Here is a 15,849-nt window from a genome sequence, read left to right as displayed (position 1 = left end):
CAGAGGAAGAACAATTATTCCAAGCACCACTCTCCTTTTGAAGCTTCCAGTCTGTTATTCGAACTCAATCAGCATGACAGAGTGATCTCCAGCCTTGTCCTCGTCAACACTCACACCTGTGTTAACGAGAGAATCACTGACATGATGTCAGCTGGTCCTTTTGTGGGTGTGCTGAAATGCAGTGGGAATGTTTTTTGGGGATTCAGTTCATTTGCATGGCAAAGAGGGACTTTGCAATTATTTGCAATTCATCTGATCACTGTTCATAACATTCTGGAGTAGATGCAAATTGCCATCATACAAACTGAGGCAGCAGACTTTGTGAAAATTAATATTTGAGTCATTCTCAAAACTTTTGGCCACGACTGTAGTGTCCAAATACGCATTTGGGCGGGTGTAGTGTCCAAATACGCATTTCCAAGCGTTCCGATTGGTTGGGAATAGCAGCGTTATGATGGGTGAGGGATAACTAAGGTAGGCTGAACAGCCAAACTAATGGGACTTAAGGGACTGTGAGGGAAAGTCAGGTAGAGAGGAGGAGCAGGACAGACTTTTTTACAGGCCTACTGCATAGAAAATGTATGTTTGGGAAAGTTGAGGAGAGAAAGTGCATTGGTGTGATCACTTTTGGCCGGTTATGATAACATTGTTGCACTGATGCATTGCAAATGGTGGCACAGGACATACAGAGATGAACACAGTGAAAAAGCAGACCCAAAGGAATTGATAACCATTTGTCACTATGACAATGAACACACACTGTAAGCACTGAATGGTCTGAACCAGTATCTGTGAGTTAGAGACCTCATGAAAGGTCTTGTGTTAGCACCTTATTAATAGGCAGCTTGCAGTAGGTTACGTTGATCAGTTGATTGAAAGGGTAGGACTGTGGAACGATAAATGATAAACTTTCCTCTAGTGTGGATGCTCACCAACGTTTTACAGTTACTGTATGTTGATCATTAGTTGTCGTTATGGTTATTGGCTTGCTGGATGGCCATAATTAACTATACAACAACACTAACGTTATTATCACAACAGAACTAGCCTACTATAAAGTCTACTTACACTAATTATTGTTTACTTGACTTTTTATTCTCCTAAAATTGACTCTTTCAAATCATTTACTCTGGCAAGTTTGGCACCGGCGCACTGCAGTAGAGAAGTAAAGCGGAAGTCGAATCCATCACTTCTGTCAATTGGTTGTGCTGATAGCAACGTTCGAAAATGGGGTGGATTTGAGCTTAAAAATTACATGTATGCCCAGAAATGCCATTGTCTGGAGCAAAGCTCCGAATTTCAAACTCTCCAAAAAAGTGTTTCAAATTAAAAAAATTATGAATATTAAATGAAAAAGGATTGTATGTAGTTTCTTGCAATAGTCCTCTCTGACTTTAAATAATATCTCTCTCAAAACTGTGATTCCTAAAAAAATGTGTCCGGGGATTTGGTCAACTCCCGTCAGATTTGTCTAAAATCCTAAATTTATCAGGAATGAGCAGGGTCAGCTAAACCATAAGGACCCATTCTCCAGCCACCCTGTTCTCTCTGTTCCTGCACAGCAAGCGGTATCGATTCAACTACATAAACTTCACCAAAAATTCTTAGGTTAGTACTATGTAATTACCAATTACCATTATATTTCTAAAGAAATATCAAGTATTGTGAGGTGTAGTAAAATAAATGTGCTTGTTTAATAAGATTAAAGACATTTCCATTCAAGACCAGGGTCCTGTTTCATTAGGCTACGCAATGGAAAAGGAAGTCCAGGTAGTCCCTCTCAATCAGTCAGTTTTCTTTCATTTGGTGCCTACTGAACATGACCCAGAGAAAGTTATTTGTCAGGATTACTGGACCCTTCCAGCAGAGATAGAGGATTTGGGACGTTTGGGTGTCCTTGTTCCCAATACGTGGGATGGATCAGAAGAGTGGTGCTTGCGCACATGGCGCAGCAGCAGCTGGCGGTCCGGGGTAGCGTACGGACAGAGGTGGCAGGGGAAAGACTCGCCTGTGTGGTGGCGTCGTGCGTGGAGATCTAAGCTCTTTTTCTGGATGCTACAGAAAGATTAAAAGAGAAAGAGGAAGATAGTGAGACAGAGGCAGACAGTGAGGGAGAGAGAGAGCTAACTTACAGTGTGGACAGTGTGGGAGACTGGCGAGGCACACAGAGGCTGCCATTGAGGAGTAGAGATAGACTTAGCAAACAATTAACATGAACTCTAAACATCCATTAGTGTGTGTGTGTGTGTGTGTGTGTGTGTGTGTGTGTGGTTACCTGCTGTAGGGACAGTACTGGCAGCAGTAGGGCCTCTCCTGTGTGTGCGTACGGGAGTGTCGGCGCAGGGAGCTGCTGTCGATGGAGGCGTAGGGACACTGAAGGCATTTGAAGGGCTTCTCACCTACAGGTAGATAGTTGACAGCTCAGAGGTCACGGAGACAATAAGGCTTCAATCTGAACCTTTTATCACATATTATTATCAAACTAAAAACTCTGTACAACATTATTGGTGAGCTCAGAACATTGTTTTTCAGTTTGAAAAGCTGGCTTTTCACTAGTCACTACAGTGGGTTTTTAAAGGCAAGTACAACAATCTATGTGACTGTGGCCCTCAAGGACAGGTTGGGAACTCTGCACCCCTTGTATAGTAGAAAGACATTTTTAAACCCAAAGCTACTGTAGATAACTGTTTATTGGGCCAGAGTAGGTAGCTTCTTAAAGGGCAATTCCACCACTTTTCAACCTCATTTTCACCATCTTCAGCACAATAACAGTTGCTATTATGAGGTTCAGTAGCTTTCCAACTATTGACTAAAAAAATGTTTTGTTCAGAATCAAACTGCAAATTATTACTCTGTTGCCCAGTGCACCCCAATTCCTAAAAAAATGGCTGCATTATATTGTAAATATTGGTGTCGGCTTTACTGCATGTTTCTCGGGGGCCCTATGTTTATCTGGGAGAAACACTGAATTCCCCTAAACATTGTGTTTGTTATGTATATATCATGTCAGTGGAATGGAAAATGGACCTATATGGGATGAACATTCCGGTCTTCAACCTGATGGCATATTATGCAACCATGGCCACACAGCTCTCAAAGTCATTACTGGGAGAGAAGGTGTGGGAAAAGTTCTCTAATAAATTTGGGCCACAGCAACATCCCCCCGCCTCTTGGTAAGAACCATCGCACAATGGGCAAATAATTTAGGGTACAGTTACTCCTCCAACAGTGTTCCCGACACTGGATTTTGCATGTCCAGCTATTCTGGACTTGTCTTTTTACAATACAAATGTAACACTCCAAAACGTACACATTTCCCATATGTACAAGTCACACACACGGTAATATGTGTCTTACTACACAGGTAGAACATTGAGGTACAACAATGTAATGAATAACACTAGTGTGTGTGTGTGTGTGTCCTTGTGCTGACTACAGTACCAGCTAGGATGATTGAATATGGTCTAAAAACGTTACCTGTATGAACACGGAGGTGCTGTACCAGTGAGGCCTTGAGCCGGGTGCTGTAGTGGCAATGGGGACACTCAAAGGGCTTGTCCCCCTGGTGGATGCCCATGTGGCGACGCATGGTCAGCTTGGTGGAGAACTTCCTGTCATGGCAGGAAACAGGGCTCATTGAGATGCACTTACAACTACACGTTATGAAGGCTTTATATGGCATTCAGAAAGTCTTTATAAGCACTACATCAATGCTTCAGAAATTGTGTATACATTAGGCCTTAATGGTTGTAGTTTGTTTAAAGTGGGCTTTCTCTATGTATGTCTCTCACACACTGTAGCATTTACTTGATATGTGCTGTAACTATACCACCATAAAGTGGCAATGATTCTATGAAAGTTTTACACATAGAATTAGAACACTAGAATGAACATGAACCTTCTTATGAACCACGTTTCCATCCACAGCTTTTATGTGCATAAAGTCATACCATATATATAAAAAAAAATCCTGACAGCTGTGATTGAAACAGGAAGTTTCTGTACAATTTTGTAAATGCCGACAGATCATTTGTTCGTTTGACATGGTGGGAACTTTTTGTGTTGGTAAAATTAATTATGCAAGAAATGTCAGAAACGCTTTTATGCGCAAATATTGATATAATAACCACCATATCAAAGTGAACTTGGTGTCACGCGATGACATGTCCTCCCACTACAACTCGTCGGGAAAGCATGCAGTTTACTAGGCTACAGATGTAATAAGTTATGATGAACTGATGAGCTTGATGCTCCTTTTCAAAAAATATCGAGGATCTTATTCTGGTGACATGATGATCGGCAAATTAAAATATGATCGATCTTATCATAATAATCTCATAATTTAGACTAGCCTACCTGCACTGTATCCGTTATTGGCTAGAGCACACGTGCCAAGACCAGAGGAGGCACATTTGCTATTTAACCCAAAGGTTTTTGTGACAAAACTCAGTAGAGTGAATGGAGTGGAAAATGTGATGGAAACACATTGAACTTTATTCTGAACATGAAAACTTAAGTGAGAAATTACTTTGTGTGCACTACGTCATCACGCACTGATTTTTATCCGCACCAAGTCCGTTTGGTGGAGACGCCACTGGTGAAAAAAAATAAAAAAGTCATTTTCTTAATGCATTAAAATCTGTCGCCAATTGGATGGAACTCGATCCAAACAATGGAAACGCACGGGGGAAAGATTTAACGAATATCCACTTTGTTAAAATCAGATTTGTTGAACGTGCACCAATCTGGCATCTTTCTTCTTTCCGCCATGGTCTCCGTTCCATTGACCTCTTTACCGCATCTATGATGGTATGAAAGGTCAGCCATTTTGGCAAGGGAGTTGTCCAACCATGGGTTTCCAGTGCTGTGCTAAGAATCTTAAAATTCATAGTGTAAAACTATCTGCACTGTATGTTTGTTAGCTAGCTAGCTATCCAGTTTTAGAGGAACAATTCCATAAATGTTTCAAAATAACTGCCAATATGCCAACATTCCATTTGTACAAAACCTGTATAAACAGTATTTTTAATTATGACAACATTTTCGATTGACAATTTCTGATACATCACATGTAGGGCCATATACCGGTACTGATGCACGGACCGGTTTGGGTTTTTACTCTACCTTCTATAACGGGATTTGAATGTTTGGTTTGTTAAATGTGATACGCCGTGTGTAACATCCATTTGTATAGTTTACACCGCTACTTGAGTCGTCATCTCTCTCGCACTCACTCGATCAGTCAGTCAGTCACTCCACACAGACCTACTCCCACCCCGTCACTCAAGGAGCGCATTTGTTGTCACTTGACCACGAGACACTTTCGTTCAGTCTGCATGGTCAATGTAGCGCATGCAACAATGTTGATGACAACGATGTTGTTTCCACAAGTGTTCTATAATTACAATATTAATTTGTGTTTCTTACATCTGCAAACAGCTAGTTTGTATTTTCTTAGCAAGTTAAGCTAAATCGTGTTAGCCACTAGTACAAATCGCTAGCTTTTAGCTGGCTAGCTAAAAGTACTGAGTCAGAGCAAAGGTAGCTAGCTAATACAGCCTGATACCAGTGCTGGTGGAGGCCTAAATCAGCCTTGTTGTTTGTGCAACAGTATCTTCTAAATCAAAGAGGAATAGGTGAAGCATGAATATGTTAGCTACATGAATAAAGATTTAATGTAACCAAAGATTATAGGGTCCCCTAAGACACACTGAACATCACTTTGGTTCCTACCCTGTCACAATAACTAGTCCATGGCATTTTAATTTGTTGTCATGTCAAACAACACTGTATTCAAAGTGCCCACTATTATTTATATTCTAACTATAGAATTATAATAAAACATTCTATTTCCATGATTCCAAAAGTTCATCCAAGTGTTTTGGTCTATGGCAACATTTGGTTAAAAATAAGGCCTAGTTTTTTTGCCCATATCGTGGCAGTGTGGAAATGATCTCAGGAAATGCAGAAATTGATGGAAATGCAGGAAATTATTTTAGGTTGAAGTTGAATTGAACAGTGTAAAACAATCAGAATGGAGAAAGGCCCATTGAAATAATTTAGAATATATGTGTTACCACCCTAAGGTCACGTACTACTCATAAAGCAAATGTAGAACTTTTATTAATCAAAAACATAAAATACCGTCAAATACAGTCATACCGTAAAGAAATTGAAAAATACTATGATATTTTGCCCATATCGCCCAGCACTAATCACATGCCTTACTTTTATTTTCCTGCACAAGAAAAAGCAGGAAATGCATCACCTATGCCTCTACTGCCATTCATTAATATTAGACTGGTTTGGATTTGTCCCTGACCACAATGGCTGCCACTTTCAGACCATTCTGGAACTTTGAGGGGTGTAGATTAATAGGATCTCTATGGTTTTACGGCCCAGTTTTAGTGGCAATTTTATTTTGAAAGTGTATATGGTACTGAAAACACACAGAAAAGTAAATAAACAAACAAAGCATATGTAATACTTATATCTTCCACAACAAACTGTACTCTGACCCCTTGTGGTAAAATGTGTTACTGACACTTCTGAGGGACTGTACCTGTTGCAGAGGGCACAGCAGAACTCTTTCCTCCCTTTCCTCCTCACCGATTCCTCCGCTTTCTGCCCTTGCTCCTCTCTCCCCTCCTCTTTGTCCTTTCTTCCCCTCTGCTTCGGCCTCCACTTATTCCACTTTTCTGGCTCCATTCCTTGCATGTCCTGTGGGTAATTGCTTTCGTGGGGGAACTTCCTCAAAGCACACCTGTGAGTTGGAGAGGGCAACGTTAAATGGACAATCTGCACTTGAAAACAACAACAAATCGGTCACGACGCCATTGTTGTTTTGGTAAACAGCTGAGGGATGTATGGGTTGGAGAAATATAACCAGTCTCAAATTCATAGAGAGAGCCATTAATGCAAGGGCTGACCATCCATGAGATCAAACTTATAGTTTTAACCATTTGAGACTATAAAGTGTTTGTTTACAATTACATTGTTTACCAAAAATGGAATAAAAATGCTTACAGTGCATTCGGGAAGTATTCAGACCCCTTTACTTTTTCCACATTGTTACTTTACAGCCTTATTCTAAAATTGATTAAAATGTTTTTTTTCCTAAATCAATCTACACACAATACCCCATAATGACGAAGAAAAGTTTGGACACACCTGATTCCAGGGTTTTTCTTAATTATTACAATTTTCTACATTGTATAATAATAGTGAAGACATCAGAACTATGAAATAACACATATGGAATCATGTAGTAAGCATAAAAGTGTTAAATCAAAAAATGTTTTATATTTGAGATTCTTCAAAGTAGCCACCTTTTGCATTGATGACAGCTTTGCACACTCTTAGCATTCAACCAGCTTCATGAGGTAGTCACCTAGAATGCATTTCAATTAACAGGTGTGCCTTGTTAAAAGTGAATTTGGGGATTTTTTTCACTTCTTAATGCGTATGAGCCAATCATTTGTGTTGTGACAAGGTAGGGGTGGTATACAGAAGATAGCCCTATTTGGTAAAAGACAAAGTCCATATTATGGCAAGAAAAGCTCAAATAAGCAAAGAGAAACAACAGTCCATCACTACTTTAATACAAAGGTCAGTCAATACGGAAAATTTGCAGTTGCAAAAACCATCAAGCGCTATGATGAAACTGGCTCTCATGAGGACCGCCAGAGGAAAGGAAGACCCAGAGTTACCTCTGCTGCAGAGGATAAGTTCATTAGAGTTACCAGCCTCAGAAATTGCAGCCCAAATAAATGCTTCAGAGTTCAAGTAACAGACACATCTCAACATCAACTGTTCAGAGGAGACATTGTGAATCAGGCCTTCATGGTTTAATTGCTGCAAAGAAACCACTACTAAAGGGACTCCCGAGTGGCGCAGCAGTCTAAGGCACTGCATCCTCAGTGCTAGAGGCTTCACTACAGACCCTGGTTCGATTCCAGGCTGTATCACAAACGGCCGTGATTGGGAGTTCCATAGGGCGGCGTACAATTGGCCCAGCGGTTACGGTTTGGCCGAGGTAGGCCGTCATTGTAAATAAGAATTTGTTCTTAACTGACTTGCCTGGCTAAATATAGGTAAAACAAATAAGGAGTAGAAGAGACTTGCTTGAAACAAGAGCAATGGACATTAGACCGGTGGAAATCTGTCCTTTTGGTTTTTGATGAGTCCAAATTTGAGATTTCTGGTTCCAACCACTGTCTTTGTGAGACGCAGAGTAGGTGAACAGATGATCTCCGCATGTGTGGTTCCACCGTGAAGCATGGAGGATGAGGTATGATGGCGCTTTGCTGGTGACACTGTCAGTGATTCTGCAGCGATACGCCATCCCATCTGGTTAGCGCTTAGCAGGACTATCATTTGTTTTTCAACATGACAATGACCCAACACCTCCAGACTGTGTAAGGGCTATTTGACCAAGAAGGAGAGTGATGGAGTGCTGCATCACATGACCTGGCCTCCACAATCACCCGACCTCAATCCAATTGAGATGGTTTGGGATGAGTTGGACCGCAGAGTGAAGGAAAAGCAGCCAACAAGTGCTCAGCATATGTGGGAACTCCTTCAAGACTGTTGGAAATGCATTCCAGGTGAAGCTGGTTCAGAGAATGCCAATAGTGTGCAATGCTGTCATCAGCTACTATGAAGAATCTAAAATATATTTAGATTTGTTTAAAAAAAACTTGGTTACTATATGATTTGATGTCTTCACTAGTATTCTACAATGTAGAAAACAGTAAAAATAAAGAAAACCCTTGACTGAGTAGGTGTGTCCAAACTTTTGATTACTACTGTAGGTATTCAAACACTTTATTCAGTACTTTGTTGAAGGACCTTTGGCAGCGATAACAGCTTCGAGTCTTCTTGGGAATGACACTACAAGCTTGGCACACTTGTATTTGGGGGGTTTCTCCCATTCTTCTCTGCAGGTCATCCATCTCAAGCTCTGTCAGGTTGGATGGGGAGCATCACTGCAGAGCTATTTTCAGGTATCTTCAGAGATGTTCGATCGTGTTCAAGTCCGGGCTCGGGCTGGGCCACTCAAGGCATTCAGGTTTTGTCATACCAGAGAATCTTGTTTCTCATGGTCTGAGAGTCATTTAGGGGCCTTTTGGCAAACTCCAAGCGAGCTGTCGTGCCTTTTACTGAGGAGTGGCTGGCCACTCTACCTTAGGGCTAGGGGGCAGTATTTACACGGCCGGATAAAAAACGTACCCGATTTAATCTGGTTACTACTCCTACCCAGTAACTAGAATTTGCATATAATTATTGGCTTTGGATAGAAAACACCCTAAAGTTTCTAAAACTGTTTGAATGGTGTCTGTGAGTATAACAGAACTCATATGGCAGGCAAAAACCTGAGAAGATTCCTTACAGGAAGTGCCCTCTCTGACAAGATCTTGTTCTTCTTGTCTCTGTTTATTGAAGACTGAGGATCTTAGACTGAGCTCCCATAGGCTCTCAGAGCCCGGGAAAAAGCTGAATGATATCGAGGCAGCCCCAGGCTGAAACACATTTGCGCTTTTGGCAAGTGGCCGATAAGAGGATAATGGGCTTAGGCGCGTGCACGAGTCGAGCCCGTGCTTTATTTTCTTTCGTCTATTTACCTAAACGCAGATTCCCGGTCGGAATATTATCGCTTTTTTACGATAAAAATGGCATAAAAATTGATTTTAAACAGCGGTTGACATGCTTCGAAGTACGGTAATGGAATATTTAGAATTTTTTTGTCACGAAATGCGCCGTGCTCGTAACCCTTATTTACCCTTTCGGATAGTGTCTTGAACGCACGAACAAAACACCGCTGTTTGGATATAACAATGGATTATTTGGGACCAAACCAACATTTGTTATTGAAGTAGAAGTCCTGGGAGTGCATTCTGACGAAGAACACCAAAGGTAATCAAACTTTTCTAATAGTAAATCGGAGTTTGGTGAAGGCTAAACTTGCTGGGTGTCTAAATAGCTAGCCCTGTGATGCCGGGCTATCTACTTAGAATATTTCAAAATGTGCTTTCACCAAAAAGCTATTTTAAAATCGGGCATATCGAGTGCATAGAGGAGTTCTGTATCTATAATTCTTAAAATAATTGTTATGCTTTTTGTGAACGTTTATCGTGAGTAATTTAGTAAATTGTTAGTAAATTCGACGGAAGTTTGCGGGGGGTATGCTAGTTCTGAACGTCACATGCTAATGTAAAAAGCTGGTTTTTGATATAAATATGAACTTGATTGAACAAAACATGCATGTATTGTATAACATAATGTCCTAGGTGTGTCATCTGATGAAGATCATCAAAGGTTAGTGCTGCATTTAGCTGTCTTCTGGGTTTTTGTGACATTATATGCTAGCTTGAAAAATGGGTGTCTGATTATTTCTGGCTGGGTACTCTGCTGACATAATCTAATGTTTTGCTTTCATTGTAAAGCCTTTTTGAAATCGGACAGTGTGGTTAGATTAACGAGAGTCTTGTCTTTAAAATGCTGTAAAATAGTCATATGTTTGAGAAATTGAAGTAATAGCATTTCTAAGGTATTTGAATAACGCGCCACAGGATTCCACTGGCTGTTATGTAGGTGGGACGATTTGGTGCCACCTACCCTTGAGAGGATAAAGGCCTGATTGGTGGAGTGCTGCAGAGATGGTTGCCCGTATGGAAGGTTCTCCCATCTCCACAGAGGAACTCTAGAGCTCTGTTATTAGTGACCATCTGGTTCTTGGTCACCTCCCTGACCAAGGCCCTTCTCTCCCAATTGCTCAGTTTGGCCGGGCGGCCAGCTCTAGGAAGAGTCTTGGTGGTTCTAAACTTCTTGGGGAACTTCAATGCTGCAGACATTTTTTGGTACCCTTCCCCAGATCTGTGCCTCGACACAATCCTTTCTCAGAGCTCTATGGAAAATTCCTTTGACGTTATGGCTTGGTTTTTGCTCTGACATGCACTGTCAACTGTGGGACCTTATACAGACAGGTGTGTGTCTTTCCAAATCATGTACAATCAATTGAATTTACCACAGGTGGACTCCAATCAAGTTGTAGAAACATCAAGGATGATCAATGGAAACAGGATGCACCTGAGCTCAACTTGAGTCACAAGGGACTGAATAGTTATGTAAATAAGGTATTTATGAAATTTCATTTATAAACATTTTTAAAAAATGTTTTCAGAGACAAACGTTATATTCTTCACTAATCAATGGGTATACAGTATATCATTACCAAGTTTATTATCAAGTCCAAAATGGTTGTACCAATAGCAGATTGCCCCTTTAATGGTCAAAGACGTATGGTTGAGATAATCAACTCTCAACTGTGTTCAAAGACCAACTTGTGAAAATTCATCCAAATAGATTTTATGCAGTATTCCCATTCAAATTCTTTAAAAAAAGTCAATTTTTCCTGAAAGCTGTTTGACTGAGCCATTGTGCCATGTCTAATCATTGATTACTTCACCGGAAAAGAGGGAAGGATGCATTTTTATGAAATTCAAATATGGCATATGTCCAGACCAAATGCTTTTAAATATTTTGGGTGCACACAATGAGTAGGTTGGTTTGTTGCTCTGAGACTATGGCGCAGGAAGGGAACAGGCAAACTACTTACACAACATGGGTGCTCAGTCCATCCGGGTTTGTCAGTCTGTCCCCGAAGGCTTTGTGGTCTGAGAGAATGTGTTTGTGCAGCTTGTCCCACGACTTATCTGGAAGATAGACAGAGATGGGACAGCTGGTTAAAATTTGTATCATCTATATTAATGTAAATGTGTTCATCCCTGAATAGGGTTGCAAAGCTGCTGGTAATTTACCAAAGTTAACAGAATCTTTGGTAATTTGGGGAATTAAAGACACACTCCTGATATTTTCCTTCTGAAAAACAATATCCCAAGAATAAATACAGTACTGTACACACACACATAGGGTAAGAAAAATACATTGAGCAAATAGTGTTTTTTTTTTTAGATTCAATGTCCTTCTTGAAGCTTGCAGTTCTAGGAGTTGTTCTGATCGTGGTATCGTCGGTCCCCACCCTTTCTCGCAGGAACAATTAGCTTGAGTCGTCAAGGCTATGGTTTGGAGGGCTACTCCGATCCAGACTCATTGCGGAGAAGAAACTAACGTACGTGAGCGTGGCTTTTAGCCGGAGCAAGGGCAGCCAGTCAACCCAAACCAAGCCCAACCCAATGGCCAGTATCAGTTCTCTATGTTTGACAAGTTGTATGAAGCTACGACTCAAGAGCATTGTTTATTTATACTATGTAATGTATTCTCAGTGTATTTTGTGATGTTTTAGTTTTTTCCCCCTGATCAGAGAAATTAGCAATTGAATTCGCTTGCATTTCCCCCCAAAATTAAGTGAAAGTACCAGTTATCTGGCTGTTCCTGCTTTTATTCATTTTGCTCGTCTCTTGTGTTTATCAAATGTATCACAACATTTTCTTTGCAGCTTTGGGTAGAAAACCAATAGCTTTTTTGTGGTTATCCTCACAAGTTAAGCCAGTCCCCCATGAAAGCATTTCAGTTTGTCCTTCTCTTAGCAACCCAACTCTCCTTGAATAGTCCAACATGTGGCAGCTCTCTGAGAGGGCTACGCCTATGGTGCAATTATCATATGAAGCCCAAAAATGTGATGGAGAAATGGGTTATTGACTAAACACAACCCAATACCATTACAAAACACTTTGGGACTTTTACCATTGATAACCCTTAGAGACCATAACATAACTGCTGTAGCCTAACGGTTCGCTTGTTCAACAGGAATGGTCTAACAACTAATCCAGGCCTTTTTTGAAGGGAATAAACCACACACAGGGGCAGTTTCCTGGACATAGATTAAGCCTAAGAGAAGGACAAACTGAATTGCTTTCATTGAGGACTGGCTTGAATTGTGAGGATGATCACAATTTATTTTCATCGTGCACAAAAGCTATTGGTTTTCTACCCAAAGTTGGAAAGAAAATGTTGTGATACATTTAATAAACACAAGAGACCAGCAAAATGGATAGAAGGGTGTGGCAATAGCAGGAACAGCAGCATCTGATGGCAAAACCTGGTACTTTGACACTTATTTATGGGGGGAAATGCAAGTGACTTCAATTAATACTCTCTCTGAATGGGCAAAATCCATCACCAAAAATACTCCAAGCCGCAGCTTCATACCACTTGTCAAACTGATACTGTATACTTTGCCGTTGGGGTGGGCGGCTTTAATTTTTTTTAAATACATTTAAAAAAAAGTCTTACTCATTGTTAGGATGAAGTTTTGTCCAAATCAGATGTTATGTACTATATTTATTGAACGTTATCTGAATCCTATGAATTAAAATTGCCAATTTGGGTGCAATCAATTAGATTAAATTCTTCAGAGATCAAATTATATTTTAACAAAACAATATTGCAGAAATGCTTATCTTATTTGTTTCTAACTACAGAAGCAATTTCAGAACAATCTTAGATGTTGGGTGTCAAAATCCTCTCGTGTTTTTTGAGGTGGAACGACCCCAGAGATAATTACAGACACCTGTGATAATATGTACCCAAAAAGTACCCAAAAAGGCAACCAGATGTCACCTGATAAAATAAAAAAAACTTGACAGATACCAAAATTCGAGTAGTTTACTGGTAAAGATTCCAGTAATAAACCCTCCCTTTGCAACTCTATCCCGGAACAATTTCAATATTAGGTGGAATAGTAGGGTAAAATTGGAATAAACACTGGAACAGGTCCTCACCACTGTAGTCACAGTGCTGGCACGTGAAGCATTCTTGAGGACTCCGCCGTTGACTGTGGTGCCGCCGCTCATGTGCATCCCGGGACTTAACACTCCGGAACTTCCGGAGACAAACCTGGCAGCCATGGGGCCTGGTGCCCCTCTCTTTCTCTTTTTTCCCCCGCCGCATCCTCTTCCCGTGGGCCCTCCAGTGGCGCTCCATCTCCCCCCACCCGGCCGACGTCCAGCCGCACTGAAGGCACTTGAAGCCTCTGTCCCCGTTGTGGCATTTAAGGTGGACCTCAAGCAAGTGTCTAGAGGTCAGGGTGGCGCGGCAGAGGACACAGAACAGTGACCTCCGCTGCTTGGGGCCATGAGGAGGAGGGGACTGCTTTCCCTGGGACTGGGGCATTTTGTCATCCATCTTGTCATCCAGGGAGGTGTCTGACTCCAAACCCTCTTGCCCGATGGGAGTTGAGGGAAGCTGGGTACCCGCTCGGCCTGAGAGGCCCTTGTTGGCTGTGGAAATGCGACAGAGCCCCAGGGTCATGAGGTGAGCGGACTGGGCCATTTCATCATCCTTGGCCTCGTTTATCACCACCGAGCCCATTGGACACGACAGGTTGACAGAGTCGGCAGCGTCCAATCGGAACACGCTCTCCTCTTCGTCCTCCTCACCATGTCTCTCGTCCTCCTCAAACAAAGTGCTCACCTGTATAGGACCAGAGCAGGATAAACAAAACTGATTCGCAGCTACAAATCTGTGAATATATTGCCTACATAGAATTGGAAATTACTAGTCCACCTTTCTATCCTATAGTGATCCTATAGTAATCCACTCGACTGGAATTTTCACTGCATTTGAAACACAATTTGTTTTCCCCTCGTTAAACTTCTCTCTTACCTCACAGGTCTGTGCAACGTGGAGGCTCCCGTCCGAGTTGGAACTCAGGGCCATGTCACATGACCGGGGACTGATATTGGGCAGCATGCCGTACATGGGCAGCAGGAAGGACATGCGCTCCAAGCCCATATGATCCATCTGGTCATCATCAGCATCCTTTGAGACAGAATGGAGGTCATCCTCCAGGTTGTAGCCTGGGGAGCCATTTTGGTCCAGTTCATCATCTTCTCTGTCAACTCCCACCCTTACCTCAAGGCCATTGTCCTTCTCAAGACAGGGAAGACCAGGGCTGGAGGAGGCTCCTAAATTGTGCCTCTCCAGTACGTGTGTTTGGATACTGCCTTTTAGGCCACTGGTGAACTGGCACACTCTGCAGCGGTACACTTCAACCAGGAAGGCTTCGACTAAGGAGGCCACTTGGGCCTCCAGCCCCTTAGCAGTGACACAGTACAAGGACGTGACCGTCTCTTCTGGGAGGTGTAGTGTGACTGGCCTGATGTCCTGGAAATCATAATTGACTGGACTCATCATCTGGGTTGAGCTAACATTGGGAGACAGAGGGATTGCATGAGATTAGCATAACTAAAATGTTGGGCATGCAAAATTAGCTTCGTTTGAACTACACTTGTCCTAGCCATACTCCGATTAAGCAAGATATTCTGTATTCAAGAGACACATTGAATAAAGAAAGTCTTGCTTAGTGTCTAACCTTACACTTGTTGACCATGCATAATAGGAATAATGTAGTCATAGCACTACAAGTCAAACTGGCTAGCTGTGGAAAATGCATGCATGCGAAACTGAAATCTACAATAAATACGAACACATGCACGTAGGTAGGTACTGAAGAAGACACACTGAATTTGCTGAAATATGCAACGTTTCTACTTACCACGATAGCTAGTTAGCGTTCATTACTTTTGATAAACATGGAATCGCGCTGAATTAAACTCGCTCGTCCCCACAGAGCCAAATTCCAGGTAGCTAGCTAGCTACCGTTACCTAGATCTACAGTACATAGCAAGACATATACAACAATAATGTCACATTTATATCAGCGATGAGTTCATGCTGTATGAAATGTAAACACGTCCGAAACGAACTGGATCCCAGCATGCCAATGAGCCAACCTGCTGACTTTTTTAGGGACCACTGACTGTCAATGGAATAGTTCGTTTCAGTGCAGTAAATTACATATTGTCTTATTGACTTATAATTATATAA

General features: G+C 41.6%; 1 protein-coding gene across 1 annotated transcript; it reads right to left on the bottom strand.

Annotated features, from left to right (window-relative positions):
* Positions 1 to 1,073: 1,073 nt before the first annotated feature.
* On the bottom strand, positions 1,074 to 15,789 carry si:dkey-154p10.3 (zinc finger protein 70). Its single transcript, XM_029704051.1, has 8 exons — positions 15,518 to 15,789; positions 14,626 to 15,166; positions 13,743 to 14,433; positions 11,618 to 11,714; positions 6,563 to 6,763; positions 3,478 to 3,611; positions 2,276 to 2,399; positions 1,074 to 2,055 (listed from the first exon to the last, which is right to left on the bottom strand). The coding sequence occupies exons 2-8, from the start codon at positions 15,154 to 15,156 to the stop codon at positions 1,848 to 1,850; spliced, it is 1,986 nt and encodes a 661-aa protein (XP_029559911.1). The 5' UTR covers positions 15,157 to 15,166; positions 15,518 to 15,789; the 3' UTR covers positions 1,074 to 1,847.
* Between the last annotated feature and the right edge of the window lie 60 nt (positions 15,790 to 15,849).

The sequence above is a fragment of the Salmo trutta genome, chromosome 21, assembly GCF_901001165.1.
Source record: "Salmo trutta chromosome 21, fSalTru1.1, whole genome shotgun sequence".
Taxonomy (NCBI): domain Eukaryota; kingdom Metazoa; phylum Chordata; class Actinopteri; order Salmoniformes; family Salmonidae; genus Salmo; species Salmo trutta.
This window is presented reverse-complemented; position numbering and strand designations above follow the sequence as displayed.